The sequence below is a fragment of the Thamnophis sirtalis genome, unplaced genomic scaffold, assembly GCF_051295495.1.
Source record: "Thamnophis sirtalis isolate CommonGarterSnake01/CBP01778 unplaced genomic scaffold, rThaSir2_p1.2 scaffold_14, whole genome shotgun sequence".
NCBI lineage: Eukaryota > Metazoa > Chordata > Lepidosauria > Squamata > Natricidae > Thamnophis > Thamnophis sirtalis.
The window spans coordinates 68,354-91,714 of record NW_028261394.1 but is presented as its reverse complement, the minus strand read 5'-3'; the positions used below and the strand labels follow the sequence as shown (position 1 = coordinate 91,714).

The 23,361-nt window shown below is 53.7% G+C and overlaps 3 protein-coding genes across 4 annotated transcripts; 2 read left to right on the top strand and 1 right to left on the bottom strand.

Annotated features, from left to right (window-relative positions):
• The first annotated feature begins 177 nt into the window (after positions 1-177).
• Positions 178-7,097, top strand: RGS11 (regulator of G protein signaling 11). The gene is made up of 17 exons (XM_087729013.1): positions 178-366; positions 442-538; positions 831-881; positions 1,105-1,211; positions 1,447-1,498; positions 1,594-1,652; positions 1,826-1,902; positions 1,988-2,069; positions 2,555-2,623; positions 4,105-4,128; positions 4,456-4,517; positions 4,797-4,910; positions 5,718-5,833; positions 5,947-6,034; positions 6,216-6,354; positions 6,560-6,642; positions 6,726-7,097. Exons 1-17 carry the CDS (start codon positions 304-306, stop codon positions 6,850-6,852), a joined length of 1,410 nt encoding a protein of 469 aa, XP_087585139.1. The 5' UTR covers positions 178-303; the 3' UTR covers positions 6,853-7,097.
• Positions 7,098-8,902: 1,805 nt separating this feature from the next.
• FAM234A (family with sequence similarity 234 member A) lies at positions 8,903-15,361 on the bottom strand. The gene is made up of 11 exons (XM_014070302.2): positions 15,021-15,361; positions 14,806-14,934; positions 14,545-14,724; positions 13,924-14,054; positions 12,746-12,878; positions 12,512-12,653; positions 12,128-12,268; positions 11,795-11,873; positions 10,870-11,022; positions 9,876-9,984; positions 8,903-9,798 (listed from the first exon to the last, which is right to left on the bottom strand). Exons 1-11 carry the CDS (start codon positions 15,283-15,285, stop codon positions 9,587-9,589), a joined length of 1,674 nt encoding a protein of 557 aa, XP_013925777.2. The 5' UTR covers positions 15,286-15,361; the 3' UTR covers positions 8,903-9,586.
• Positions 15,362-15,434: 73 nt separating this feature from the next.
• TRAP1 (TNF receptor associated protein 1) lies at positions 15,435-23,261 on the top strand. 2 transcript variants are annotated; one of them, XM_014070314.2, is made up of 17 exons: positions 15,435-15,746; positions 15,941-16,023; positions 16,099-16,239; positions 16,699-16,770; positions 17,020-17,180; positions 17,551-17,660; positions 18,425-18,498; positions 18,821-18,976; positions 19,116-19,236; positions 19,329-19,398; positions 19,838-19,985; positions 20,146-20,331; positions 20,737-20,875; positions 21,083-21,168; positions 21,702-21,847; positions 21,945-22,017; positions 23,046-23,261. In XM_014070314.2, the coding sequence occupies exons 1-17, from the start codon at positions 15,461-15,463 to the stop codon at positions 23,145-23,147; spliced, it is 2,154 nt and encodes a 717-aa protein (XP_013925789.2). In that variant the 5' UTR covers positions 15,435-15,460; the 3' UTR covers positions 23,148-23,261. The 2 variants fall into 2 exon arrangements, with proteins under 2 accessions (XP_013925789.2, XP_087585138.1); XM_087729012.1 differs by having other exon boundaries at positions 15,938-16,023.
• Positions 23,262-23,361: the final 100 nt, after the last annotated feature.

The following is a 23,361-nucleotide window of genomic DNA, read 5'->3' as shown; positions in this document are numbered from 1 at the left end:
GCCGCCCACCTCCCCCTCTTTCGGCCTCCTGCCGGCAGTCCCTACGGAGCTTGCCTGGCACCGGCCACCAGCTGGGAGCCGCCGCAGAGCGCGCGCGTCTGTCGGCTGGAACTGGCGCTTTGGCCGCGCGCAGAGAGGCCCTCGTGCTCCTGGGAGTGGCCGCCCGCCCGGCCGGCCGGCAGACAGATGGCAGCACAGAGGCTCGCCGCGGCGCCAGGACGGCCCGCCGCTTGCAGAAGCCATTAAGCGCCCGTGTGGCCGCCTGCAGCCGTCGCTCGCTCGCCCGCCCGCCCGCCCGGCTCCATGACCATCAGCGCGCTCCGCCCGGGAGGCGCCCCACGCCGCCAGCTGTCGTGCCTCGCCAAGGTGGGATGGGGTGGGGGTGAGGGCGCTGTCGTCCCCGGGCCGGCCGCTGAGCCGCTGTGGATGCCTCCCCCGTAGATGGAACGCGTCGTGGTCGGCATGCAAGACCCGGATCTGGGCGTCCCGGTGCGGAATCAGCGGCTGCTGCTCAGCATCATTCCGCACGCCGTGACCGGTGGGTACCGCTCTGCTCCCCGGGCTGAGACCGCAGAACGGCCCGCCCGAGGCGCTCGCTAAGCCCTAGAGGGTCCCGCGGCTCCCTCTCGGGCGGTTCCCGAGGCGAAAGCAGCCGGGAGGCGGAGGCTCCTGCAAGACCACGGGGAGAAAGGCCTGTTGGGGAAGGGGCTTCTCTTCTGGAGGTCTGGGTGGGGTCGTCCTCCTGAGGCTCTTCCGCCCCTGGGGTGCCCTCTGGCAGTGGATTCCTTGCTGCCCCAGTGCTCTCCAGCCAGGCCCCCTCTCCTTTCTAGGAAATGACATCGTGGAGTGGCTCGTCCAGAAATACAACATCTGGGAGGAAGGTGAGTTGCCTGGACTAGGCTGTGGGGAACTGGCAGGCCTCCCCCCCCCTATTACTTTTGCCCTCTGCCGCCGGGAAAGCTTAGCTAGAGGCAAACACAAACCCCAGCTAGCCCAGGGAGGAAGGTGGCTTTTCTCTGCTGGAATCTTGGTGGCCTGGAAAGGCTGCCCAGCTGTTCAGCCAGCACTTTCACCCCCCCCCCCCAATCCCTTTCCCTCCGCTAGAATCCTTGCATCTGGGAAACCTTCTTGTAAAGCATGGCTACATCTATTCTCTGAAGGATCCTCGCACTCTGGTCTTGCGAAAGGATGAGACTCCCTACAGGTTCCAGGTAGTTAGAGTGAATCCGAACCCCTCTGAGACCCTGCATGGAATTGGCTGACTTCTCAGCTGTGCCACTAAAAGAGATGGATGGGTAGATGGTTTGGAAGGATCTTTCCTCCAAAAGCCTTGGGCAGGGGCATGGGGGGGGGCAGAGAAGGGCTTGGCTAACTGTCCAGCAGAGAGAGGCCCCCTGCCTCTGCCCCAGGGCAGCTGAACCCAACCTCTCCCTCTGTGGCCTACAGACCCCCTATTTCTGGATGAGCACCCAGTGGCTGGCCACCGACCTTGATTATGGTGAGTACGGCAGTGGTTTTATCCCCGGTGGCCAGGTGAGCCTTTGGGGCCCCCTTCAGCTGTGGTGTGCCTGAGGTCACCGTTTCCTATTTCAGCCATCTATTTGGCAAAGAGGAATATCCGCAAGCAAGGTGAACTCCATGAGCTGGAGAAGGTGAGCTCCCGAGGACTAGGAAGTATGACTGGTTGGCGGGCCGAACGAAGGAGATCCCCGGGCAGCCCCTCTCCTTCCTCCGGGAGCATGGAGCCCCTTTCCTCCCCTTCCTCTCCAGAGCTGCAGGGAGAGCACTGACCCTCTTGTGGGACGGGGTGGGCCATCTTCTGCAGGAGGACTATAAGCAACTGTGCAAGAGGATCAGTCACATTTGGGACTTCGTGGTGATGCAGGCCCGGGAGCAGCTCCGGTGAGCCTGCAGGAACACGGTCTGCCCCTTTGGGAGTGGGGAGCAGGGAGGCAGCGGCTCTGACGCAACCCCCGCTTTTCCACAGGGCAGCTAAACAGCGGAGGAGGGCTGACCGGATTGTCATTGAGTGCCAAGAACAGGCCTATTGGCTGGTCAACAGGCCCTTGGTGAGTGGGAGGAGGGGAGGGCTGGGTGCACCTACTCCTGAGCCAGGGCACCAGGGAAAGAGTGCTCAGGATTTGCCCTGGTCTTCTTGGCTTATCTTCTGAGAGCCCAGCAGTTGCAGCAAAATAGTTGGTGCTGCTACCTCTCAACTGCTGAAGAGCCTTCCGTAAACTGTGACTGGAAATGAACCTTCCGTGGCTCATTTACACACCATGCATTTCTCCGTTGCCCACAAAGCTTCCCTTTGCCTGGGACAGATGACGGCTGCCTTCTGCCTCTAGCCTGAATGTGGGATGGGGACTGTTGGACCTTTGCATTGGCCAACCATTAAGTTAGGGATCAAATGATGCAGCTTCTGTCCCTCTTCAGGAGTGACCAGTCTGCCCCTGGGAGTGAGTTGTAGAATTGCAGACTGGGTGGTGGTGGGGTCCCAGGAAGGGTCCTCTGGGCAAGAGAATGGCCAGCCTTTCTTCTGCTTCACCTACAGGGGGGAGTCTTGGATGTGAAGGGTCAGAGGCCAGAGCTAAGGAGCCACTCCCTCACGCCTACGCATCTGGTAAGTGGTGGTGTGTGTGTGTGTGTGTGTGTGTGTGTGTGTGTGTGTGTGTGTGTGTGTGTGTGTAAAGGGCCCCCTTGCTGGGGCAGCTGGAGAGCGACTGAGCAGACCTTTCTAGCCTTCTGGGAAGGGAGGGGAGAGAGACACCCTGGCTTGTGGTTCCAGTCCTTGATTGGTTCCCCTTAATGGGATACTATTGTCTCCTGAATGGTGGCTGCCTCCTCCTGCCCAGTCAGCCTCGGTGCCAAAGGCTGTGGTGGGGAGATTCTTTTGAGGTCCTTGCTCCTTCTTTGTGGGCTTGGCTTGTGATCCCTCCTACCTTGGTTTGGTTTGGTTTATTGGATTTATATGCCGCCCTTCTCCCAAGGACTCAGGGCGGCGTACAACATTAAAAGAAACACATAATACAAAAGTTTAAAAAAATTAAATAGAATAACCCAAGCAAACCCAATAAGAATTGACAAAAACATATTTTTTTTAAAAAAATTCGAATTAAAATTAACAATGATCAATAATTTATTTTGTTTTGTTCAGGCCAGGCTGGCTTGCTGGAAAAGCCAACTTTTTAGGGTGCGTCGGAAGGACTGGAGGTCGGGGATTATACGAAGCTCCGGGGGGGGGGGGGGCAGCTCATTCCAGAGGGCAGGGGCTCCCACAGAGAAGGCTCTCCCCCTGGGGGTCGCTAGCCGACACCGTCTGGCCGAGGGCACCCTGAGGAGGCCCCTCTGTGGGATCGCACTGGACGATGGGAGGCTACCGGTGGCAGTAGGTGGTCTCGCAGGTACCCTGGGGGCCTAAGCCACGGAGCGCTTTAAAGGTCATCATGAGTACCTTGAATCGCACCCGGAAGACAACTGGCAACCAGTGCAGGCCGCCTAAAAGGGGTGTAACATGGGAACACCTAGGTGCCCCCATGATAACCCGCGCAACCGCATTCTGGACCAGTTGAAGCCTCTGAGTGCTCTTCAAGGGCAGCTCCATGTAGAGAGCGTTCCGGTAGTCCAGGCGAGAAAGGGCGAGGGCATGAGTGACTGTGCACAGAGCATCCCGATCCAGGAAGGGGTGCAACTGACGTATCAGGCGAACCTGGTAAAAGGCTTCCCTGGTCACGGCCGTCAGGTGTTCTTGCTGATTTTCTGGCACCCAAATCCTTCCTCCGGACCCCTGAGGTCTGCACTCCTGTTTGTGAGCTATATGAGCCCCCCCCCCCCCCCCGCGCGCATTACTAACTCAGCACCAACTTATAAAATGGAGTTTCAAGAGAAAGGCGGGAAACGATGTGGGCCGGTTAGGGACTCCAAGGATTTCCAAATGGTGGTTTAGAAGCAGCAGAGAAGACTCGGGTTTTCTGAGCAGCAAACAAGTGGGGGGGGGAGGGGGGGCTGGATCAGTACAAGCAATGGACAAAAATTGTGGATGGCTGCAAGGGAGATTCCAGCTGGTGCGGCTAATGAGTTTCACTCTTTTTTCTTTCATTGAAGGACATGGACTACTACAAACAGCAGGTGAGTGTGCGTGTGTGGCAGTAGGTGAAAGGCGGAGGTTGGAGGACCCCAGGAGCCCAAACTCTGAGGGGGAACAAGAGAGGTTTCCTCTAGGGCAGGCCTGACCCCCTCCTGCACCCTCACGGGAAAGGAGGCGGGAAAGAACCGGCAAGTGGCTCTCGATAGGAGACGTTCAAACATTGAAAGCCTCTGTACCCGCATAGACACATGCACACACAGAGTGTTCAAGGCGGCCTTTCTGAGGGCTCCTTCCCACCTGGGTGCGGCGATGGAAGAGTTGGCAGCCGGTGGCACAAGTTCTTTGTCCTTCTCTGTCCTTGGTTGCAGATCCGTTATTACTGTGCCGCCCTGGGCAGGATGCGTGTCAAGTCCTCCCTTTGCCTGCAAGGGTGAGTGGAGAGCCCCAATTTGTCCAACCTTGTTCTCAAGAGTTTTAGCAACAGGTGCTCTGCCCCCCCCCTCTCCCCCCCCCCCCGGTGAGCGGCACCAATGAAGAATATACCAAACAACTGAGTTTATTTCTGAGCGTCTCCGTATGTCCTGCTCCAACTTTTTCTCAGCTTTGGGAAGTTATCCCTGACGGGGGGGGGGGGGGGGGACGTTGGCTGCTGCTCGTGCTCTCTCTTATCATTTGGAGCTGTGAGAGGGACCCCCACTGTCTTTTGCAGATACCTCAAGTTCAATGAGCAGTACATGTCCCACGACCCCATTATCTCTGGCTGCCTCCCAAGCAATCCCTGGATCACTGGTGACGTCACATACTGGGCCATGAATGCTCCCCGGTAAGAGACTGCTGTGCCCAGCTCTCCCAAGGGCTTCGCTATTGGTGCTCAGCTCCTTTTATTGATTGATGATGTTTACATGCCGCCCATTTTGTGGGACAAAAAGCTTTGGGCTGCTGACAAGGGTGAAATGTTCCAATAAACATGTAAGAAAAATGCTCCCTAAGGATACCTGCCCGTCCCCCAAGTCAGGCAGTGGGCACTGTCCCTTCCTCCAATGCTGCCATCTGGTCCGGCCTTTTCCACAGTGCCCCTGTGCTGTGGAACACCTGCCCCTTGAGAACCAGCAGTCCCTCCTTCTGTTCAGAGCCGGCTCTTTCTGCAGGCTTCAGAATAAAAAGGTTGCAGCCCTGGGAACTCTGCAGTTGGATGGTGGCTGTTGGGAGTGTGCCCACGGTGTGCCCACCTGGGGCGGGGGGTGCAGGCAGGTATCCTTAGGGGGCAGCAGTTCTGCAGATAGCCTGGCCTTGTGCCATGTAGGCTGATGACCAGCACCTTGAATTACACTAGGAAAGAAACTGGGAACTGGTGCACCTCGATAGCATAACTTAGTTGAGCTGAAAGTACCCAAAACTTTGCAAGAATTCTGCAGCAGCTCTAATCTCCCCACGGGGCTGCCCTTGAAGATCATGTGGCAGTTGACTGACAGGGAGCAAGGCTTTCTGGTCAAGGAACGGGTACAACTGGCACACAGATTGCATGTGCGTGTGTAATGGCTTTCCCAGCTGCTACTGCTGCCGTCTCCTCAAGCCAGGAGGAAACCCCAGATTGCACAGCCGCTCTGCCCAAGGTCCTTTCGCCTTGCAGGGTCGCAATTCCCACCAAGCTGCGGGTGGAGCGTTGGAGCTTCGGCTTCAGTGAGCTGATGGGCGACATGTTGGGGCGAGAGCAACTCCTGGAGTTCCTTAAGACAGAGTTCAGCGGTGAGCCCTTGCCCTGCTGGGTCAGAGGAGGGAGAAGCTGAAAGCGCCGGGAGGGTCCGCCATGCTCCTGCTTGTTGGTCAACTGGGGGCCCTCTGCCTTCTCTCCCTCGCAGCTGAGAACTTGATGTTCTGGGAGGCCTGTGAAGAGCTACGCCTGGGGGAAGAGGCCCACATTGCAGAAGCTGTGGACTCCATCTATCAGTAGGTGGCTTTCTCCCATGGAGCAGGGAGGATAGTGGGCTGAGGTTGGGCTCCACTTGGGGAGCAGGGGATGGCCGGGCTGCCCTGCTTTGGGGGCTCGCGTGGGCCTGTGCCTCCCCCTGCTCTCATCTGGCGCCCAGAGTTTGCTCAGGCTTTGCTTTCACGCCTGTTCCTCCTTCAGGGAGTTTCTAGCGCCCAGTGCCACCCGCTGGGTGAACGTTGACAGCAAGACTATGGAACACACCTTGAAGGGCATCAAGACCCCTCACCGCTACGTAATGGACGATGCCGAGATGCACATCTACATGCTGATGAAAAAGGTCCTGAAAATACCAGACACGCAGGGAAAGAAGTAGCAGTGTGTCTGTGTGTGTGTGTGTGTGTGTGTGTGTGTGCGTGTGAGCGCATGTGCTCCTCGCCTCAAGGCCCGAGTGGCCAAACCAGCTGCAAGAGCAGGACTGATGTTGCATGATGTCTGCTCTTGGGCTGTAGGGTCTCTCTCTAAACAGCCCCCTCTCCCACCAGGACTCCTACCCACGCTTCCTGAAGTCCGAGCTTTACAAGAAGCTGCTTGCCGAGGCCCTTGTGCCAGAAGAGACCAAGAAGCGGTGAGTGGGTCAACCTTGGAGGAAGTTCTCCTAGCGAGAGAGTCAAGATACGTGGCTGATGGATCCATTTTGCCTCCTGGCAGGGCATTCCCATTCATGAGGAAGCAGCCACGACACTCCAGCACGGGTCCTGCCTGCCCGCCTGCTCCCAGCACCCAGGAAGTGAGACCTGAAGAGGAGAGCCAGGCGGGCTCCCAGGAGCAGGGCTAAGGGGAATCCTTCCTCTCCCACAAAGCACCCACTCCCTGGATACTGCAGGCCTCCTGCCCCCACCCAGCAGGCATCAAGACGGAGGCCTCTCTGACTCCCCTGGACAAAATGTTGCCTCTGGCTATTCTCCCCCTTTGCTGGCTTACCCTTCAGTGCAGCCAAGCCGCTGCCCTCTTTGAGCAAGGCCGTCGGCATTCCTGCCTCTTCCATGGAATATCCCACCCACAATAAAGTGCCCTTGTTCACCCAGGCTGCTCTCATCTCACTGGGTATTGGAGAGGGACCGTCCAGCATCAGCCATACCCTCCTCCCCCATCCCATCTGCCTGGAGTGTGCGTGTTGCTCTTCCATTCATTTGCTTGTTCTCATGGTGACCAAGGACGTGATTTTGCCAAGATTCTGCCCAGCTAGCTCCTGCTTGGCCATGGGTGAAGAGCACCTAGTGGGTGGACATGAGGCATGCGGCTTCCAGGAGCAGCATGCCCAGTGTGTGTGTGCAGCTTTGATGGCTAATTTGCGTAGCATTATGCAAGGCCGGAGGATGAGCTGGAGGAGATCACGTCCTTCTGCCCCCCTCTGCACTTAAGCAGATTAGCCGAGCAGCCTGTTTTCCCAGCTTGCAAATGGATGCCAAATGCCACCCTTACGGGCTTTATCCAGGTCAAAGGCAACTTGGTCTGATACTGAAACAAGGCAGTGACCATTTTCTGTACCTCTTTGAGGAACATCCGTCCCAGTCACCTTCCGTGGATGCATCTGAAATATTTGGGACAATTTCATAGTTGTTGCTCCTGCCTAAGCAGGGAGACCAGGCTGAATATGATTAAGGTGGAGTGCTGGGAGTTGTGTATTCCTTATGGGTGGGATTCCTCCTAAGGTTACATTTTACAAGGAGGCCACTTGGAATCTTCAGCAGGAATCTGCCAAAAAGAAGCAGAACTGGCCATTATGGCAAAACCTGAATTTATAAACCAACAAACCCAATGTGAGAACATTTCCCTTTAGAAAAATACAAGTAACACACGAAAGTCTCTCTTCTGCTCTTCAGCTGCAGCTTTGAAGCTAGCTGCATATTTTTGGGAAACTGAGTCAGATTTCTCAGGATAGAGATGTCAGCTACATTAACCGCCTTTGCCCAACTTAAGCCCAAAGAGCACTTGCAAGTAGCAAGGAGGCGGCTAGATGGAGGCAAAGCGAGTTAAATTACAGCGGTGAGTCGGGGGTTTTCCCCTAGCAGAGGCCTTTCAGCTAAGCTGGCTTCAAGCAGGGAAGGAGTCCGTCGGAAAGGGGAATTTCTACAGACATGCATTAGAGTTACTTGGCCGGTAACAGCTCTATTTGCTGACATGATTAACTATGTCAAACAAACAGCCTTCCCTAGTAAATAACCATGAGTGGTTAGTTTTAGCCTGAAGCCATGAGAGGCAGGGAAATGGATCAAGAGCACAGGCTAAGAAGGAAGCTGGGAATGCTTAAGCTGCTTCATCGCCAGGAAAGATTATGCTGGGGGTGAAATAAGTCAAAGCTCCCCGAAAACTACGAAAGCAGGAGTATCTCATGCAACCAGCAGCATCACAGAGCAGGTCAGAGCAAAAGGCAGTGCTGGGGGGGGGGGGGGCTTCCTTTGTGGGCAAAGATCCTGAGGACCCACCTGGCTATCGTGGAGTCTCTCCCAAAAAGGCATACAATTTACCAAGGGCTCCACATGTCTGACAGAGAAGAGACAGGAAAGACCTCTAAAGGGAGAGCCCCCTTCCCCTCCTGCCAGGTCCTCAGAACTGGGAATGACAGGAGCCTCGACGGCTTCCTCAAAAGCCTCACACAGTGGCTGCCTCGGCCTCCTGGATCTGCATCTATATGGGATGCCATAGCAAGCCTTCCCTTCTGCTCAGCCCTAACCAACCTTGCTAGGCATCACACGGAAACATGCTGCTCATTCCCCCCCCCCCCAAATCAGGAAATACAGTTGGTCCCCATTCCTACTGTGGTGCTGCTGGGCTCCTCCTAGCTCTTATAGGTACTGGGAGAGGCACAAATCACATTTCAAACGTTGTGGCCAAAGCTGAATTTATTGAAATTGAGATTATCTGGGGCAGGCCAGATAAATGAGCTCCAGCTCTGCAAAGCACGTCCATCTTTGAATTGTGACAGAAAAAGAAAGAGCCACCCCTGAGGCTTGGCCACAGCAAGAAAACAAGGAGGCAGGAGAGTTGGATGCTCCAGGGCCTGGCTTGGAGCCATCTGAGCTGCAGATCAGACAGCCCAGGGGCATTACGTTGGCAGCAGAGGTAGCCAAAGCCGATGGAGTTGCTCGGCAGATTCTTTGGGGAGCTCATAGGATCCACGCCAGCTACAACTCTGAGAGGGCCCTCAAGGCACTTCCAGGGCTGACGCAGTTATACAACCGAGCCACACAGTCCACTGCTCCAGGGGAAGGACGACTAAGAGGAGCCAGATGGCCAGGCACGCAACATCTGTTAGAACCACCCCACCCTCAGTTGCACCATCTCCAGGATTTCCCTCCATTCCAGGACACGGATGCCTCTGGTGGCCAGAGAGGAGGCACAACGTGTCTCCCCCCCCCCCCCCGGGTGCTGTTTAATCTAGTGCCTCTATGCACAATCCAGGGAACGGGATCCAAGTCCTAGCGGGGGCCAAACTGTTCCAGGAGCTGAGTGCAGTTTACCTTCTCCCTGGCTAGCTTCAGGTCTGAAAGCCTTTGGGATTATACTCCTCACCCAAAGGTACGGAATCTCATTCGGTGGAAATAGTCCCGGACATTCTGGTCTGTATCTTGGGGCATCTGATTGAGCCAGATAACATGGCTGCTGAAAATATCTTCCTTCAGTTTCCGTTTTGAGAGGACCACTCTCCCAGGGGAGCTGCCAACCTGGGGGCCTGCCAGCAGCACGTAACAGGCATGGCGGCTTCGCTCAAAAAGCAACCCTAGAACCAAAAGGAAAAGTGTAGCAGGAGCCCCCAATGGCCAGGCCATGTGGCCAACAGCTGGAGCACCCACTCACCTTCAAAGGCCACTATGGGGTCGGCACTGTTGCTCAGCTCTAAGAGGACGGTGGGCAGGGAGGGATGGAAAAGGTACAGCCGCTGCTGCCGACTTCCGTGCCAAGATCCCTGGAGGAGAAGAGTGAGAGGGCCAGGGCTCCTCTAGGAACAGCCAGGCTGGTCTACGTATCCCCAGGAGCTGCCATGCTCTGTGACCCTTGGACGAAGACCCTCCCCCCAATCAAGGCCACCTAATTACTCCATTTGCTGCAACCCGCTACAGATGGACTCTACTCTTCACTACAGGGAGTCAACTTTCCGTCCACCTGTGAACCCTGCCCGACATTCTCACCTTTGCAGCCCTGTGACCACATGATCACAGGGCCTTTGTGCTCACGGAAGAGCTGCAATTCCCCTGCTCTGCCACTCGAGAGGCCTGGGCCTTCCCTCTGCCCTGCCACACCCGGACCCACTTACCTTTCTCTTCCCCTGCCCACAGGTGCACCCAGCCGGTGTGAGGCGCAACTGAGAAGCTAGTGAAGGCAATCTTCCCAGGCAGCAGCAGCCCCTCTTTTTTTGCTACCTTTCTAGCTGCGTGCGAAAGGGAGAGTGGGGGCAGGGCAGGCCGATGGGTCTGGCCTACCAAGACCTTTAACTGACTGGAGTTCTCTACCTGCCGGTAGATGCCAGACCTCCCAAGGCCTCCCCCACCCTAAAGCACTGCTTGATGGTTACTTAATGACTAAAAAGAGGAACTGGGAACTGGGTGGTCGTTGAGTGAGGCGGTTATGTGGGTGTCTTGCTTAATAACCACGACATTCAACCAAAACTTGAGCACTACCTGTACAAATTCTTCCCAGAGCTTTCTGGGGCGGAACTGAACCCAAAAGCCCAACCGGCACGGAGCTGGGAAGGCCTTCCCCCACTCCTCCCAGTGCCGGGCTGCTGTTCCGCAAGGCACATCGTGGGCAGCCCCACTTCTTTCCCATCCATTACGGACCATTCCCTACTCACAGTTCCATTTCTTTCGTCCTGGTACAGGCCCCAAAAGAGGAAGAGGGATCTGCGATCAACAGTTGCAAGAGTGGCTGGCTTGGGACTCTGCATTTCCGACAGCAGCTCCACTTCCCACTTGATGGCGCCAGAGCTGCCCTCCACAATTGTAACCTACAGAGTAAACAGCGAGTTGAAAGGCCAGCTGGGCTCCAGGCTGTAATCCCCTTTCTCAAGCACCATTTTTTAGCCCAAGGACCAGGCTGACATCCGAGAGCAGGGCTGGGCGAGCACAAGGGATCACTGCCCCTCGCTCCTTTTCTATACATCTTTCTAATAATAGCAGATGTGTGTTTCTATCACCAGGCTCTACTGGGTGTCAGTGACAGACAGAAAGTCTGGTGAATAAAAAGCTCTTTTAACTAACATGGAACTAGAAAAAGATCCAGGGGCCTCAGGAGCCCGGGGAGTTCTTAGTTACGCATTTTATTCCTCTGGGCATATAAAGCACTTTGGACTAATTTGGAATCAGCTGGTAGATCATCAGCCACCACCCAATTCTTGTGATATAAGAAATGTAATCATCCGCATCTCAAGCTCAAACTTTTGGAATATTGCAACCGTGGCTCCTTTATTTTGGTGACCTTTTTGGAAGTCTAGCTCAAACACCATCAAATCCAATCATATGTTTGCGTATTTTAAGTGATGCTTAATGTCAAATATGTAATAAACATGGCAGAAAATCTTGGTGGATTTGGCACTGACAAGAGAAAAAGGGAGAAAGACAAAGCCTGTTTGTTTGTGTGTGTATGTGTGTGTATTTTCAAGGCAACAACAAATCTCCAGCTCCCTTTGCTCGAGTGGATACAAGTGTACAATTGGTGCTTCCAAAGAAACCAAAGGGACTGGGTCTGCACCCCACCCACCCGCAGGGCCACGTGCAAACCTTTTTTGTGTCATGCGAGACTCTGCTTTCAATGGCCACGGCAATCTCATCGGGACCAAAGGCTCCGAGGACGGGCTCCCTGCAATCAGGACACGAGATGATGTTCAACTGGTGGCACCTCTGGCTTTTCATCCTTCTTTCCCTTTCCCAGGTTCAGCTTGCTTAATGTTAATTCATTCATTCATCTGATCTGATCTGCGTGTGCCACCCATCCTGTCTAGAGGTGGCTTATCCAGGGAATTCCAGAAACAGGTAGCAACGTCCCGAGTCCCTGCAACTAAGCGTTCACGCAAAGCCCTGTTGCACAGCCAACATTCCTAACACTGGCATTACCTCAGGATGTGTGGCACACCAACAACCCACAATGAACTCAGCCGCTGTCCATTCACCAGCTCCAACATAGCCGATCTTGCAACCAAAATATGGCTCCCGGGTTTCTCTGACATCTTCGTCACGTACTGAATTTCTCCAGAGCTAACGAATAAAAAAACTCTTGTTACCTCTTGCCGGAGGCTGTGCACCTCTTCCTCCAAGCCTTCAGGGCAGCAGTGCAGGTCAAACCTTGGCGCTGCAGCCACTTACAAGCCTCTGCTTTGCCTGGCAGCAGGTCAGGCCCCTCTGCTTCCCATCAGTAAAGGGGCTGAAGCCAGCAGGGAAAATGGAGGAGGAGCCCAGGTCCTCCGCAGGTCTTGGGGCAGGAGGGAGTCCAGCAAGTACCTGGCTAGGGGCACCTCTCGAGCCTTGTGAGGAATCGCCTTCTCCCAACCCGCATCTTCCTCCAGGGTGGCTGGGGCTGGGCTTGCTGGGCCGACAGCCATGCGATAGAGCTCCTTCAGAGAGTAGGCAAAGACAGCCTTTGCTGAAGCGGGAAAGGAAGGTGCAGATAAATCAGGCTGAAGGGCAGAATGTCCAGCTGCCCTTCTTCCCCACCCCTGGAAGTACAGGACCCACCTGTGTAGAAGAGGATGTAGTGGGCTCCGCTCTTGGTGACGTGCAAGAGGTGCCCAATCAGTCCTGGCAAATGCAGGGTTCCGTGGAATTTCATTTGCGTGCCAAATGTCCCTGAATAGAAGAAGCTCTTAATCTGCAGAGAAAATTGGAGCCATGATAATTCAGCCTAAGCAGCACCTTGGCATTCATGCGATCTTCAAAAGCACGGAGCCTTAGAAAGCGGGACTAGATCGTCCTTGTTCATGTTAACAATAGCAATAGCACTTATAGCACTTATAACACTTAACAATAGCAATAGCACTTATAAGAGCCAAGGTGGCGCAGTGGTTAAATGCAGCACTGCAAGCTACTGCTAGATCAGCAGTTCAGCGGTTCAAATCCCACCGGCTCAGGGTTGACTCAGCCTTCCATCCTTCCGAGGTGGGTAAAATGAGGACCCAGATTGTTGGGGGCAATATGATGACTCTCTGTAAACCGCTTAGAGAGGGCTGAAAGGCCTATGAAGCGGTATATAAGTCTACTGCTATTGCTATTGACCACTTCACAGTACTTCACAGCCCTCTCTAAGCGGTTTAGAGTCAGCCTATTGCCCCCAGCAATCTGGGTCCTCACTTTATCGACCTCGGAAGGATGGAAGGCTGAGTCAAGCTTGAGCCTGGTGACATCTGAACTGCAGGCAGCCAGCAGTAATAGCCTGCAGTACTGCATTCTAACCACTCTGCCACCACAGCCCCCTAAGCAGTTGGGAAATCCTGAGGCCGAAACAAGATGGCAAGAGCTCCCTGCTATATCAGAGGCTCCCAACAACTGTATTTCAGGATCCTGCTGCCCAGGATTCTTAAGATTCGGAAGAGCACCAGTGTCAAATGCTTGGAAAAGCTGGAAGATACTAAAGCAAAAAGTTTCTATGTTAAAGTTTATGACCCTAAAAGAAGGGGTAGAAATAAGACCGGTACAGGAATGCATGGTGGCTTAGTGGAAGACCGTATGAAATCACAGAGAAGGCAAACAAAGGGCTCATTAGTTTATAACACAGATCATCATCCACCTAATTTTGATTGCTGTGGTGCAGAAGCGATGCAGCACATTTTTTTAGACTCTGGGTCTCCATACTGCTGTGAATGTAGCCAATTCGTCTGCAGTAGGCAGGAGGACCCTACTGCTTCAGCAATTCTTACCTTCTCTCCTGTGGCAGCAAAGACCAAGAAATCAGGCACACCGTCTTTGTCAATATCAGGAATCTTCAGTAAGGGACTCAAGACTGTAGAGTTCGTCCCAAAATCGACTGACCCATTCCACTGAGTCTGGCCTAGGAAGAAACCAGAGGAGGTAGTGCTGCTTATGAAGCCTTGCAGGGATGCCAACCTTTCCAACATGGTGATTTTTGATTCTGGAATTCATCCTTTAGCGTTCGTTTCAGTCGCCGTAATCACTGAATAAGTCTACCGCAACCTGTGACCTCACATATAGCACCATTTTGACCCATCTAAACTCTGGCATTCACACCATCACAACTGGGAGTTCCCATGTCACCCACTCCCCACATACACAGGCGTCCAACCAGAAGCCCAAGAGCTTTGTCAGGTGTGCTCCTAAACATCTTTTTCAAAGGTGGGCTGAAAAACCTTTCAGCAGGATCTTGAAGGACCAAGTGCTGCTTTGCCCTCCTAGGGCAAGAAGGCGAAGGCACCCAGGACACACGCCAGGGCATTTGCGCTTTCAGATCCTTTCCTTCTGGGTGTCTCTTTAACCCAAAACGGACCCATCTTCCCGAGGCGCCTGGCTCAAGGGGAAGGTACCCGTTTCCAGGTCGAGGAGCGCGAGGGAAGCCGGATTCCCGACGATGAGGCAGGCCGGAGAGCCGCCATGCTCCACCGAGCAGTCCGTCAGGAGCAGCTCCTGGGCCACCGGCCTTTTCCACAGCGTGGTGCCGTTGGTGCCCGAATGCGCCGCCAGGAAGGCGCAGGGGGTGGCGAAGCCTGCGGACAGGGAGGAGCGGATCGGTTACCCCAACCGCGCCCGCCGCGCCCCCATCGCCGCCCCCCTCCCCGCCGCCTTACCTGCTCCGAAGCAAGAGCCCTCATCGGCTCCGCTGTCGTTCCGGCTGCCGGGCCCGGCCAGGAAGGCCACGAGCAGGTCTTGCACTCGGTCCCCGTCGGCGTCCCCCGCGGCCAGGAAGGCGTAGGCCGCTGCGAGAGCGAGAGCGATTCAGCCCGGGCCTCCCTCGCGCGGCCTCCAGCGCCCCGCCGCCCACCCGCCCGCCCGCCGCCCTCACCGGCGTCGTCGTAGGCCCTGCTCCAGGTCGTCTGCGAGACGGGCCTGACCGGGCAGGGGATGACGAAGGAGAAAGCGAACGCCACGCCGAGGCAAAGGTAGACCGAGAGGAAGAAGGCCGCGGCGCGCCACTTTGAGAGACGCCTGGGCTGGGCGCCGTCGCCCGCCTCCTTCTCGGCGTCCCGAGCCCCGCTCCCCCTCGGCGAGGCCGGCGCCTCTCGGGCCTTGAGCGGGTGGAACTCCGCCTCCGTCTCCGGGCCCGCCATCGGCCGCACCGCGCTCTGCACGCGCCCAGAGGCCGGCCAGCCGGGCGCCCCCACCCCTCCCAGAGGCCGCGGCGCCGGACGGGCCCGCCCTCTGCGGCCGTGACGTCACCGGCGCGCCCTCGCCGGGTGTGACGTCTCGGACAGCGCCGGAAGCGGCCGCGCTCGTGCCGTGGCCATGGGGCTGAGGGGGCTGTTGTCGCCGCCGCCGCCGCTGCTGCGGCTGCTGTTGGGTCGCTGTCGCCGCCGCCCTGCCGCCCTGCCGCTCCTCCTCCGCGGCGGCCGTGAGCAGAGTACCCGCGCCTGCCGAGCGCCGACTGGGCTGCTCTGTGGGGCAAGGCCGCCGCCCGCCCCCGGCCTGCCCAGTTGGTCTTGGCGGCGCTCGTGCAGTAGTCACGCCACTCAGGATGACAAAGAGACGCCGCCGCCCCCCCGGTCGCTTAGTAGGCCCGAGAGAGTCCCAGGTGAGTCTCCCGCCGGGCCGGGAGCGAATTCTCCTCGTGAGGAGGCAGCTCCTCTTCCCCTTGAAGGCTCCTTGGTGGTCGGTTGTTTCTTGCAGACGTTTGGTTATCCCAAACTACCGGTAGGCAACGCCTTCCGCACTCCTGCTGATTAGCACCCACGAGCCCTCCTTCCGACCCTGAGCTTGTTTCAGCAGGTTCCGCCTCGAAACACGAGTTCCAGGCCGAAACGCAGAAGCTTTTGGATATTGTGGCCCACTCCCTCTACTCTGAGCAGGAGGTAAGCCTTCCAGGGTGAAGCCTTAAGACGTCCCCTCGCTCTGCAGAGCTCAGCTGATCTTTGATTCCTTGACAGGTGTTCATCCGGGAGCTGATCTCCAACAGTAGCGATGCTCTGGAGAAGCTGCGCCACAAACTGGTCTCTGAAGGAAAAGTCTTGCCAGAACTCAGGATTGATCTGGAGACAGACAGTGAAAAGGGCCTGGTTGCCATCCAGGTAGGAGGACCTTTTAGTTCCTCTTGCTATTCAGTGGGTTCTCTTGTCTTCAAGGGTTAGCTGAAAGTTGCTTGGCAAGTAGAGGGCAGTGAGGTTGATTCCAGGAGAATCTAGTCTTGCTTGTCCCAGAAAGAAACCGGGAAAGGAATTGGAATGAAAGTTTTCCCAGAAGGGAAAGTGTTTATACTTTAGTACTGCAGCTACCCTAAGTTTTGAGTTTAAGTGACAACATGGGTTTTATGCTTTGGGAAGGAAGATTTGCTTCTCTCTTTCCTGCGCTAGTTTTTACATCACAGCTGTCAGAGCAAAACATTAGAAGCAGTGCTGTGAGTTAATCTGATTCTTGCAACTTATGTGGAAAGGGTGGGGGTGGGGGGGCAGAGAAGGAGCCTGTTTCTTCCCACACATCCCAAAGCGCAGTGCTGGATATGCGAGGGGCTCCTTTTTTGTTGCTTGCAGGACACTGGCATTGGGATGAACTATGAAGAACTTCTGTCCAATTTAGGGACCATTGCAAGATCTGGCTCCAAGGTAAGGTGAAGGGGGGGGGGGCTGTAATCTTGGTGTAGCTTTGCATATTTGTGTACCTTGTAATTTTTATTTATAAAATACACAGACTGCCATTTTCTGTAATGATATTCCAATAAAGGTTTGGGGGGAAGAATGCTCAGGTAGCATCCAAGTGGCCTTTGATTCTTTGCAAACAGAGGTGATAGCAAGGTGAGGCAGAGCAGCTGGGTCCTGCTTCATGCCCTTAGCCTGTCTATATTGTATCTGCAGGCCTTTCTGGATACACTGAAGAGCCAAGCAGAGGCCAGCAGTAAGATTATTGGCCAATTTGGAGTGGGCTTCTATTCAGTATTTATGGTGGCTAATCAAGTGGAAGTTTTCTCCAAGTCAGCAGAGCCAGATAGCTTTGGATATTGCTGGCGTTCAGACGGGTAAGGATGTGGCAGAGGCTGGGCTGGGATGCTGCAGCTGAATGGTTAAAAGGCTGCATGAAGTATTCTTTGTTGGAAAATTGAGGGGCTTTGGATTCTATCTGCCTCCCTGAGTTGGAATCCCAGAATGAAGACTTCAGTTTAGAAAGGAAGCCCTATTCTTTGCAAGGCATTTCTGATACTTCTGCAGAAATTGTGCTCAGCTAATGGGCGCTACTACTTTTCACCAGGGAGACCTGGTCTTGCAATGTTTGTGTTAGGATGAGAGTCAGCTACGCCCTGATTACTGCTTGTAGGATAGCACTTAGTCCGTGGGTTCATATTCGGTTGTAGTTTGCTTCTTTCCTCTGATTTGATTTTCTAACTCTAGTTCTGGGACGTTCGAAATTTCAGAAGCTTCTGGAGTTCAGGTTGGAACTAAAATCATTCTCCATATAAAGGAAGATTGCAATGAGTTTGCCAGTGAGGAGCGAGTTAAAGGTGAGTAATGGCAGAAGGGAGCTAGCTCACTTTCTTATCTATGAATAGACACCAGTGCCATGTCTCTCAGACCAATGGACTTTGGGGAAGAAGCAGAGCTGGGTGGCCTGTCCCAACTTGTTTTGAATCGATAAGGTCCCAGCTTTGGTCTCCAAATGTTGGGGGAAGCTGTCTTCTGCCAAAATCCTGGTCACTGAGCCACATCTAATCCAAAGAGTCCTTGCTAGAGCGGAAGGATTAGTGGCATAACTCTTCGTAAAATACTTCCATATAGGGCAAGTTTGGGGGAAAACGCCCTTCTTAGCTTGGTGTACTAAGAAATGATAGTTGTAGAATAGTTGGCAGAATGCCTTCAAAATGTCTTGTGTGTAACCCCTTGCCATTTGATAGGATCTGGGTTTTTTAAATTTGCCAATTCCTTCAGCGTAGCCCTGGTTAGCCTCTGCGGGAGTGTTTTGCAGGCCTTCCGAGCAATGCTTCTGAACATGACTGGATGGAATCTTTTCGGAGATGGTGCCCAGTCATGAAAGGCTTGGTAGCTTAATTGCAACATTTAGAGTGGGTTTAGAATTGAATTAGTTCAGGAAAAAACTTCGTTACGCAATATGTCCCATATTGCAGTTTTGAATTTCTTCTTCAGTTGTGCCCCATCTGTATAGTGGCTGCCTGTGATTAGTGCCAGTACATATTGGATGGATGAAGATCCCTTCTGGGGGAGCAAACGGAGTTGGCAGAGTTTTCAATCCATCTTTTTCCTTTTCTAGACATCATCAAAAAGTATAGCAACTTCATCAGCTTTCCCCTCTATCTGAATGGGCAGCGTGTCAACACACTGCAGGTACAACAGATACTGGGTGGCCTTTGAAGCTGGCCTTGAGCTCAATGGCATTTTAGCAAGCAGGTGTCCCACAAACCTATGGCATCTTCTAGAACACTTCTGTGGAGGAAATGCCAGCTGGCCTTTTCTACCCTGTCACCCATGTAGTATAGAAACACTTAATTGTTCCCTATGATTATTTGGATTTTGGGGTTGATATTACTACCAGCTCCATCTGCAAAATACTGCTATGTTCAAGGAAACTTGCCCTTTTCTCCTTCATTGGTGTTTCTGCTTTGGGCACATGGTTAGCTTCAACCAAGGATGTCTTCTCTCCAATCAGGCCCTTTGGACGATGGATCCCAAGGAGGTTGGAGATTGGCAGCACACAGAGTTCTACCACTTTATTGCCCACGCATATGATGAGCCTCGCTACACTCTGCATTACAAGACCGATGCACCTCTCAGCATCCGCAGCATATTTTATGTGCCAGGGTTGGTGAGTGGGAAGGATGAGTAGCCTCTAAAACTGACATGTGAGGAGATTGTAACAAGATGTCACCTCACCTCAGGAGGATGGTTTTTGCACTGCAATGCTGATTTCCATCTGTTCCTCCATTTCTTTCATAACTTCTTAGAAACCTTCCATGTTTGATGTGAGCCAGGAGCAAGGCTCTGGTGTTGCCCTCTACACTCGCAAGGTCCTGATCCTGACCAAAGCTACGGAGATTCTACCCAAATGGTTACGTTTCCTGAAAGGTAGTCAGAAGAGCCCTATTTAGGAGGAAGAGGCTGGAGATTGGCAGGATTGTTGCAAGACACAACCTATCTCTCTATTTACCTCCTTGCAGGGGTTGTGGACAGTGAGGATATCCCATTAAATCTCAGCCGAGAACTGCTTCAAGAGAGCGTCCTTGTCAGGTGAGGAAGAAGCTTGGTTCAAATGGCCTCGGGCAGTGACTTGCGGCTTTTCTGGAACTTGCTGTGTCATGGCTGCCTTCGGAAGACCAAATGTTTTTGAAGGTGGTACCCTAGCATGCTTGATATAAAAACTGTGGTAGTTTCTGCCTATCTGGGAGTCAGTTTGTTTGACATTTTATCCTTTAAGCAAGTACAAAAGAGGGCTGTCAGATTTCAAAAGAGACATACTCGGACATACTACATGTCACTTAACAATTTGGCTGACTTGTGGACCTCTCCCTCCTCCGTTGCAGCCTGAGGTCCTGGTTGCCTGGGATGGTTTGGATGAGTTGTGGAGAAGTGATGCCTTGCATTTACTGCCAGTTTTGCCTTTGCAGAAAGTCTTGTTCTATTTCTTCTGTTACTAATTGATGCGTTATTGTCTGATCCTCTTGTGTAGAAAGCTCAGAGAGGTTTTGCAACAGAGGCTGATCAAGTTCTTCATTGACCAGAGTAAGAAGGACCCTGAGAAATATGCCACATTCTTTGAGGACTACGGGCTGTTTATCCGCGAGGGAATTATCACGCTGGCTGAGCAGGAAGCCAAGGTACTGGGAGTGACCAAAGAGGCTCCTACATCCTCTGTCGTGATTCCTTTCCTTTGATAATAAGGTCCTACATAAGAAAGACCAATTGGGGCTGGTTGTGAAGGGTGGGCAAGCACACCTACCTTCTTCTTCCTCATGACTGACAAAACTTTCCTCCTAGGAGGAAGTAGCAAAGCTGTTGCGCTATGAGTCCTCGGTGCTACCTCCAGGCCAATTAACCAGCCTCCCAGAATACGCCAGCCGTATGCCAGCTGGCAGTAGAAATATCTATTATCTGTGTGCTCCCACCCGCAACTTGGCTGAGCACTCTCCATACTACGAAGCAACAAAGAAGAAAAACGTTGAGGTAAGCAAAGAGATTTAGAGGCTAAGAAAAGCAAAGTGGGGTTCTGGGGAGGATGCAGCGGTGTTGATGCTTGGTTTGTGACGTTTCCCACCTGGAGCAGAATATGGTGCTGTTGTTGCATCAACTTCATTCCACAGGGAGCTCTGTCCTTCCTCCTTCCCCCCCCCCCCCCCCCCAAGGATGGGAGAAGAGCTCAGAGTACTATATTTCACTCACAGTTGCTCAGGCTTCCTTTCACCATCTGTTGAGATGACACTATTTCTACGAACTTGCCGGAGATTGTAGGAATGGGATTTAAAGATTGCTGGAGGTTTAGCCATGCTCGGTGGTTGGGAATTTTCCAAGGGATTATATATATATAATCTAAACTAAATGACAGTACACCTCCCCTCTCTGGGCCATCAGGTGCTGTTCTGCTATAAGCAGTTTGACGAGCTGACTCTTCTGCATCTACGAGAGTTTGACAAGAAGAAACTGATCTCAGTAGAGACAGATATCGCTGTTGACCACTATAAGGAGGAGAAGTTTGAGGAAAGTCACTCAGGTAGGTGCCTAACTGGATCATTTCTGACCAATGGGGCCTGCCTTGGCCAGAAACGATTGCCTTATGCTCTGGTGAAGAAAATACACTATTATGCTGTCAGTCAGCCTGTGATTTTGAGGGGTGTGTGTAGAGAGCAAGGAAGAGTTTCTATCAGTTACTTGTGGAAAGACCAAGGATCAAAATGCTACTTCCATCCTCCCATTGCAGCTGAAAATCGCCTGAGCTCTCAAGCGGCAGAGGATCTCCTGGCCTGGATGAGGAATGCCCTCGGCTCACGGGTCGCCGCTGTCAAGGTGAAGTGATGAGGGAGGCCATGCTCAGCGGGTGAAGTGGAGGGGAGCCGTAGAGCCCCTGGGGCTGCGTCACCCTAGGGAGCCTAGGGACTACAGCTGCGTTTCCCATAGTACATGCCCCCCATGGGATGAAGAGGGTGGAGAAGGAGTGGGTTAAGCCTGGCTCTTGTGCCTAGTGTGCCTGGACAGCCCCGCACGCCCCATGGCCCCGCTTGCTGCACACCCATAGCAGCCCTCCTCTTTCCCAAGCTGCTTCAAGCACTCCTTGCAGATGGAATCGTACTCTCGAGTCCTGCTTGAGCTCCCTCCCCATTTCAGATGGCTGAAGCCTGGGCTTAATGGGCATTTCTGTTGGTGGCCGTTACTTCAGTGACTTCTGCAGCAGCAGCAGCAGCAGCAGCATGTGGAATGCCACAATGGCAAGGAGACGGATGAGTCTGCCTAGAGTCAGCAGGCTGAGGGAAGAAAGTTATTTGCGTGACCTTGGCAGTTTCTGGAGTGCAGAGCATGTCCAAAGGTGTTGTTGCCTACAGGTAACGCCACGTCTGGATTCACATCCAGCCATGATCACAGTGCTGGAGATGGGTGCTGCCCGCCACTTCCTGCGCATGCAGCAGCTGGCAAAGACCAGTGAAGAGCGAGCCCAAATCCTGCAGCCCACGCTGGAGATCAATGCCGGGTATGGGGAAGGAGTCATCCGGGGGGGGAGGCCTCTCTTAGGGAAGGGTCTTCTCCCTCTTGGCCTGCAGCTCTTACCTAGTTGCTTTCCTCCGTAGACACACACTAATCAAGAAACTCAACCAGTTGCGAATTGAGCAGCCTGACCTGGCCCAAATGCTGCTCGACCAGGTGGGTTGCACCGACTGCTGGGCATAGTAAAGCTCTGAGCCGCCTTGACTCTTTCTCAGGCATCATCAAGGAGGCACCATTCCAGGTCTGGGAGATAACTTGGTTGATGTTGCAAGTTGCTCCCATCCCTTATTTTCTGGAAATTAGAATTTTCTTGGTTTTTTGTCCACTGAAACAGGGCCAGGCGCAGGAGAAATTTCTTGTTTTATTTTTCCTCTTCTGCCCTCCCCCTTTGTAGAGCAGAGAGGCAGTTTTAACAAGTGGTGCAACCACATTCCTTTTGACATTTAGGAGTCCTGATAGCACAGTGGTTAGAATGCAGTATGGCAGGCTAATAATTCAGCTAACTGCCAGGAGTTCGATCCTGACCCTTCCATTCTTCCAAGGTTGGTAAAATAAGGAGCTGGATTGTTGGGTGCAATATGCTAACTCTGTAAACTGCTCAGAGTGAAGGGCTGTAAAGCACTGAAGCTGTATATAAGGCTTAAGTGCTATTGCTATTCCCCAGTGTGCCTGCTTACTCTCTTGTAACCCCTTTTCCTCCAATGAATGTAAACGTAAACACCTCCTTGCTAATTATTCACTTTGAGGTAGATTTTGCTTTGCATTGGGAAGAGGTTCATTTCCTTCACACTTGTGTCAAGTAGCTGGGTACACACGCCCATCCATTTGCTGCTAATCCTTGGTGTCCCACTCTGGCTGCACAAAACCCTTTTTCTTCCAGAATGAAAGAAAAATTAAAAGGGCAGAAAATAAGAAATGATAGCTTTTCAAACTCCTATTATTAGCTGAAATAGTTGTGCTAGATTCTGCTGGCCCAGAAAGACGAGGGGATTGGGAAGAGCCATGATAGCTGAACAGGGCCAGGTCTCCTTCCCCAGTGGGCAAAAGGAGCACCTGGGTGCGTCCTCTCCAGAGCAGGAAGGACCCTGGCCGGCCCTGGGCTTTCTGGCTGCGCTTCGACTCTGCCGCCTGGCCGATGATGTGACCAACTCTGTCTCCTCCTCCTCCTCCTCCTTTGCCTGCAGATCTATGACAATGCCATGATCACGGCCGGACTGAGCGAAGACCCCCGGCCCATGGTGAACCGGCTGAATGAGCTGCTTGCCCGGGCCCTGGAGAAGCACTGAACCAGCCCCAGTGGCTGGAAGCTCAGCTGCCGCCTTCATCTCTCCGCCTGGCTTCCCGCGTCGGGCGGCCTGGAGCGATAGAAGGAGCCCCTGCAACGGATAAAACATGCAATAAAAGCCCTACACGCTCCTCTCTCTTGACATGACTCTTCCGTGCCGGCGCGGGGCTGTTGCAGCTGGGAGAGTTTGGCCGCCGACCGGCAGGGGGGGCTCG